The sequence below is a fragment of the Euphorbia lathyris genome, chromosome 1 (assembly GCF_963576675.1).
Source record: "Euphorbia lathyris chromosome 1, ddEupLath1.1, whole genome shotgun sequence".
NCBI classification, from domain to species: Eukaryota; Viridiplantae; Streptophyta; class Magnoliopsida; order Malpighiales; family Euphorbiaceae; genus Euphorbia; species Euphorbia lathyris.
Window position 1 is genome coordinate 87,553,907 of NC_088910.1, and position 5,837 is coordinate 87,559,743.

Here is a 5,837-nt window from a genome sequence, read left to right on the forward strand (position 1 = left end):
ATGTTAAGATCAATTCGTGCCTGCACGGGTCAAAAACTACTCGTAGTTTATAGAATTGGAAGATTAATAAAGGGTTAAGGTGCAAAAATGTCTCTAATGTTTTGGGCCAGGAGCAATTTTACCCCTAACGTCTAAAATGGTGCAATTTTATCTCTAACGTTGGAAGCCAGGAGCAATTTTACCTCTAACGTTGATAAATTGGTTCAATTTGAGAAATAATTGATCAAACTGTCTTCTCGGTCATGAATTTTGTCATTTACACTTCGCATGTGCTTCATTTTATCAGTAACAGATCGCAAGCATATATTGGGATGTGAAAAAAAAAATAAATAAAAAAATATATTGTCTTTTTGTACGAACTAGACAAAAAAATTCAAAAAATTCACCGAATTTATAAATATTAATCTCCAATTCTATTATTAAATTATAAAAAATATGAATTTTTTTTAACGAATTGTTATACAATTGGTGCAGAATAAGAAACAAAAATACCTGTGTTTTATAATGGTGTGTGAAATTGATCCAATTTATCAACATTAGGGGTAAAATTGCTCTTGGCTTTCAACGTTATGGGTAAAATTGCACCATTTTAGATATTAGAGATAAACTTGCTCCTGACCCAAAACGTTAGGGTATTTTTGCAACTTAACCCATTAATAAACTATCGAGAATTATTTGAAATTATACTTCTCTCAGTTAGGCTCGTAGCTACTAACACTGTTTGCGCTTTCTCATGGAAGCGTTTGGCGGTAGCAATGGCGGGTTTTGGGGATGGAACTGGGAACTGAGAACTCGTAAACCAATTAGTTCTCAAAGTAATGCTTCGAAATCCTCTGATGGGGTGACCGGAGGCGGTTTACGTTTCCCTTTGAAGCAAGCCGTGACCGCGGGTTCGCTTGCTCTTACTGGAGACACAATCGCCCAACTCAGGGAGCGCTGGAGAAACAATGAATCCTCCAAAACACAGTCTACCCTCCCTTCTCATGATTCCAGTGATAAAGACGGCGGCGAAATGGTCAGTGTTCATCTTCAACAGATTTAATTGAAATTAACCAGTGTCATTTTCTATTTTCCTGCTTTCTGTTTGGGATTAGAGGATAAGGGCTGTTTTTAAATCACAAATTGCTTACTTTCAGATATCATTTTACCCGGTAATCAATATCACGAGCATGAACTCCAATAATATTTCTGATTATGTCCTCAGATATCTCCATTGATAAGAACGCGCCTTGCTCTATTTTAAACTCTCTTTCTTATCTTGTTGTTAGCTACTCAGAAAAGATGGATTATTTTGGTGTGAGAAATTTTGGGCCTATAAAAGTGGAAATGTGCTTGTATGACAAAATTGTGTAGTCTTCCATCCTTGTCTAATAAATTTCTAAATAGTGCATCTGAATCGATTGTTTCTTTAAATTTTTAGCTCGAGAATATAAATAAAGCTCACATTTTTTTTTTTTTTGCATGAAAATACTCCTCTGCAACTAAGGAACCATCTTTTCCTCTTACAATAGTGCGTAATTGAGTTTTCCTATGCTTCATATTGACAGTTCAGGCAGGGCTAGAAATAGAACCTTTGAATCCTAGGTCTTTCATTAATTGTATATAAAAAAAAAAAAAAAAAGGGCGGCCCGGTCGCATTACGCGTCCCCGCTGAGCGAGGGTCCGGGGAGGGGTCCCACCACAAGGGTGTATTGGGGGCAAGCCTTCCCTTGCCAATTTAATTGGCAAGAGGCCGCTCCTAAGACAATTGTATATAAAGATTAAAAAAAATCTTTTCTGCAACCCACAAATATGTTTAGTGACCAAGACAATTCTGAAAATGATAATAAAATTATTATCGAAGAAAATATTCTTAAAATGACAATGCTAAAGGACTAGCTGATACCTAGATTTCCCAGACATATCAATTTTAGCTTAAGTTAAAAGTTCATGTTTATTCTGATTAGTTAGAATTCAGTTTCGCTGATGGCTAGTAGTAACAACAGATTTGTTAGGCTCTTCCTAACTGCCTTGACGGACTCACTAGGCTGTTTCTCTTGCTGCGTCTACTTGGAAAATTCTATGGATGAAGCTCAATTTCAATTTAAAGATTTATCAAATCTGTTGGAGTGAAGATCGTTCGGGGTCTTCTTTTCAACATCTTAGTTCAACCAAAGTTTCTACCAGGCTTAACCTAATCATTAGGATTGTCATATACTGAATGATCATGAAAAAGGAGTGAAACCAGCACACAAGATGACACTAACTCAACTCAATCTGAAATGAGGATTCAAAATGGTATGCAGTGGATCAGTAGTAAGGTTACAAAAAGGAAAGAACTACGATCTCACAATGACCTTAGAACAGAACCTCACTAGATGAAAACAGGCCCCTCCTCTCACATTATACTGCTGAAAACCAAAAGTAGCTAGATCAACCAAAAGAACAGAAGCAGCAGTTGCCTGTTCTTCTTATTGTCCTACTGTCGACCTGTCTACCAAACTGACAACCACTAATCTCTACTCATGTATTACATTCTTCCTCTTCCTGGGGACTCTCGAAAGGACTAATCTCTATCTCTTGCATATCACTATTGAGCTTCGAAGAAGAAGAGGAGAAATAAGGGGAATCAAGAGATCCTATTTGTGGCTCTCACCATTCGTGGAAATCTTAGATTGCTTCTAAACAGTAACAGTTGAAAGAAAAAAAAACTAAGGACAAATGCATCTCAAATCAAGCACAACTGCATATTAACATTCACCTAGGCTGACCTAGATGTCAGGAAATGAAATGGAAGTAGTTACACCACAAAATGGAGTTAGAGGAACCAAAGAAGGAGGATGTATTGTAGGAGACATTGATAAGCAGTGGAGCTATCAATTGTCTAAGGAGTTCTATAAATTTAGAAGCAGCAAGAAAAGGAGCTACAACCATCAACCAACTACTTCAACAGACAACTTTACTTTTAATCAGCCACTTTTCTCAAGCCTTGTGTTACTTGAGTCAATTTTTCGTTATTTTGCTAGCAATTCCAATTTCCTTACTTGTTCTAAGCCTACTCTGTTTTCCAATCAACATAATTAGTTTAAAAAACTTTATATTGCTTTCTTTGCTGATTTTGTGATTTAGCAAATCTCTTACAAGTGGTGCTAGGAACTTCAACAATTTAGGTCCCTTTTTGAAACACATTCATTTAATTAGAAGTTGAGTTTTTAATTTTATATCTCATTTTGAGTTTTAAGAGCCAAAGGCTCACATATTTTTGGCACACTTTCACTAAGGTTCTGTTTGATAAAATTGAAAATTGAGTGCTGAAAAAGTAAGTAGCGAATTTTAAATGTGTAATAATATTATAAATGATGTAACTACTTTGATAAATCCTAAAGGTAAAGTATTGAATTTAATGATATTAAGTTTGTATGATAATGTTCAACTTAAAATTTCAAGGGAAATATTTTGACTTACAAGAATAAGTGATTTTTTTGACTTAACTAAGATTTTGAAGCTTCGTTAGCAAACAAGCTAAAACCCAATAATCATTTAATATATTAATTTTAAGTGCTTAATGGCATTATCAAACAGCCGGTCAGATATTTGTTAATAGTAATATAATAAAAAACATTTGCACTTCTAGTGAACAGGTCTGCTTATTTTTCTCTGTTCAGAGGTCTTAAGTTTGATGATTTATATAGTTTATTAGAATATCCATCACATCCTTCACGTATCTGTTGCTGTTAAATTTGGCTGTTAGATTGAATATTTAGCTACTGTTGATGTCCTTTGTTGTCTTGGGAATAGAAGAGAAAAGTTTGACATTGAATTTCTTTGTTTATACGGAGAGAATTTGAAGGAAAACACAGAGAAGTATTGGAGAAGAGGTCCAGGTAGAGAGGAAGCATAATAGAAGTTAGGAAGTGTAGGTAAGAAAAGAACCAGGAGGGTGGAAAATCTGAGACATACGGAGGAACGAGCAAGCATAGGAAGGGAGTGACTGTAGTTGATCAATGATAGCAGCATGCCAAAATTCTCTGCTCTTACCTATTTAGTGCTTGCAGCTGTTTTAGGTTTGGTTTTTGAAAATATCCTCTTTCTCAGAATCTCATGCAGGGCATCCTTTTGAACCACGACTGGCTCCGTGCCTTGCGGATGACTTCATATGGGTTTCTTCTTTATGGTCCTGGTTCTTATGCATGGTACCAATATCTTGATCATTGCTTGCCTCAGCAGTCGGCAAAGAATCTAATGCTTAAGGTACTATTTTAATTTTGGATCTTTCTATTAACTTTTTGTATATACAGTAACATGGCTGGTTGAAGAGTAGCTTCATTGAAAAAAGAGCATTTCCTTTCAGGTTTTATTGAATCAGATAGTGCTTGGTCCATGTGTGATTGCTGTTGTTTTTGCATGGAACAATTTATGGCAAGGGAAAGTTTCGCAGCTTCCAGGGAAGTACAAAAGAGATGCTCTTCCCACACTTCTTTATGGTAAGAGCTCCTGTAAGAAAACTTTCTTGGCTTTAGTATTTCTGTGTTTAAATGTTTCCATCTGATGTCAATGCAGGTTTCAGGTTTTGGATCCCTGTCAGCGCATTGAATTTCTGGTACATCCTTCTCTCTTCATTTTTTTATGTTTTTTCCCCCCTACAATGGATCATTTCGAATCTATTTTTTCCTCAGTAAGTTTCAGTTATTCGATGAACTCCGTAATAAAAATCACATTCTAAAAGCAATAGGTATAGCATCTTAGAAGGTCATCATTCTCCATATGCAATTAGCTTTGGTGAAAGAATCTGCGTTATCAACTCCTAAGGCTACGTAGTAAAATATTCTGACAGTAGGCATGAGCTTTATATACAGCAAAAAGTTTAGACATTAAAGCTCACTGGATTAATTTTCATCAGAGTTCGTTCTCTGTTATAAAACTTCACCAAATTATGAGTTGATGATGATATTAGATAAGCCCCTTCAACTTGTTTATAAAAGCTTAATGACCTTGTGAACTTTAAAACCGTCCTATTAACCCTTTAAAACCTGTTTAAATTGTCCTATAAACTACGTAAACTTGCTTAAAATGTTACTATTACATCTTCAATTGGAAAAATAACAATTTCAGCTTAAGGGGTGAACTGAGTCCACGATGACCTGGAGAATAAGTTCCTGCATATGCCAATAATAAACTAACACTTGGCGTTTTGAAATTTATTTAGAGGGTTAGTTATGCCACTTTAAGCGAGTTAAGTAGGTTAATAGACATTTCTGGTAAAGTTAAAGCCTAAAATATACTCATGGTCTTAGTTTTTGGCAATTTTTGTAGGGTAGTTCCGCTCCAAGCTCGTGTAGCTTTCATGTCCACGGGATCTATTTTTTGGAACTTCTGCTTATCATCAACAATGAACAAGTAGATTCATTCATTTGCAGTTGGATTTATCATTTTGCTACCAATTTGTAAGGCTCAAGTATCTTTCTCGTTATTGAATCATAATTCATTTTCCTGCCTTCTTGCTTGATTAATTAAGGCGAATTCTGAGATTGTTCTTATTCTTCAACATGAGATATATACATACATATATAGAGAGAGAGAGGCTCCTGCATATACATGGTGTATGGTGAAATTTTCGTCTGAGTTCAGTTTATGATTTATGTTTTTGTTTTATGCTTATTCCGTTTATGGATTTTTTTTTTTGCCTGGCTAAATATTTTTCTTATGAAACCAATTCAACTAAAAGTTTAAGCTTTATCCAAATTTTTTTTATTGTGTGTTTGGTTATAGCCTTGGTTTAGACAGAGAGAGTATTCATTTTTGTTACTCTTTAATTTTTTTAAATAAAACAGAAACAAATATATTATATAGGAATGAGG

At 35.0% G+C, this 5,837-nt stretch overlaps 1 protein-coding gene across 1 annotated transcript; it reads left to right on the forward strand.

Annotated features, from left to right (window-relative positions):
* The first annotated feature begins 682 nt into the window (after window positions 1-682).
* On the forward strand, window positions 683-5,601 carry LOC136205418 (uncharacterized). Its single transcript, XM_065996011.1, has 5 exons — window positions 683-1,015; window positions 4,075-4,230; window positions 4,331-4,463; window positions 4,540-4,579; window positions 5,293-5,601. The coding sequence occupies exons 1-5, from the start codon at window positions 734-736 to the stop codon at window positions 5,378-5,380; spliced, it is 699 nt and encodes a 232-aa protein (XP_065852083.1). The 5' UTR covers window positions 683-733; the 3' UTR covers window positions 5,381-5,601.
* The last annotated feature ends 236 nt before the right edge of the window (window positions 5,602-5,837 follow it).

Excerpts from the sequence above, each read along its gene's own strand:
- LOC136205418 (XM_065996011.1), top strand. The coding sequence starts at position 734 with ATGGAAGCGTTTGGCGGTAGCAATGGCGGGTTTTGGGGATGGAACTGG. Across the intron at positions 4,231-4,330 it reads CAAAGAATCTAATGCTTAAG|GTTTTATTGAATCAGATAGT; the intron begins GTACTATTTTAA and ends ATTTCCTTTCAG. Across the intron at positions 4,580-5,292 it reads GTCAGCGCATTGAATTTCTG|GGTAGTTCCGCTCCAAGCTC; the intron begins GTACATCCTTCT and ends CAATTTTTGTAG.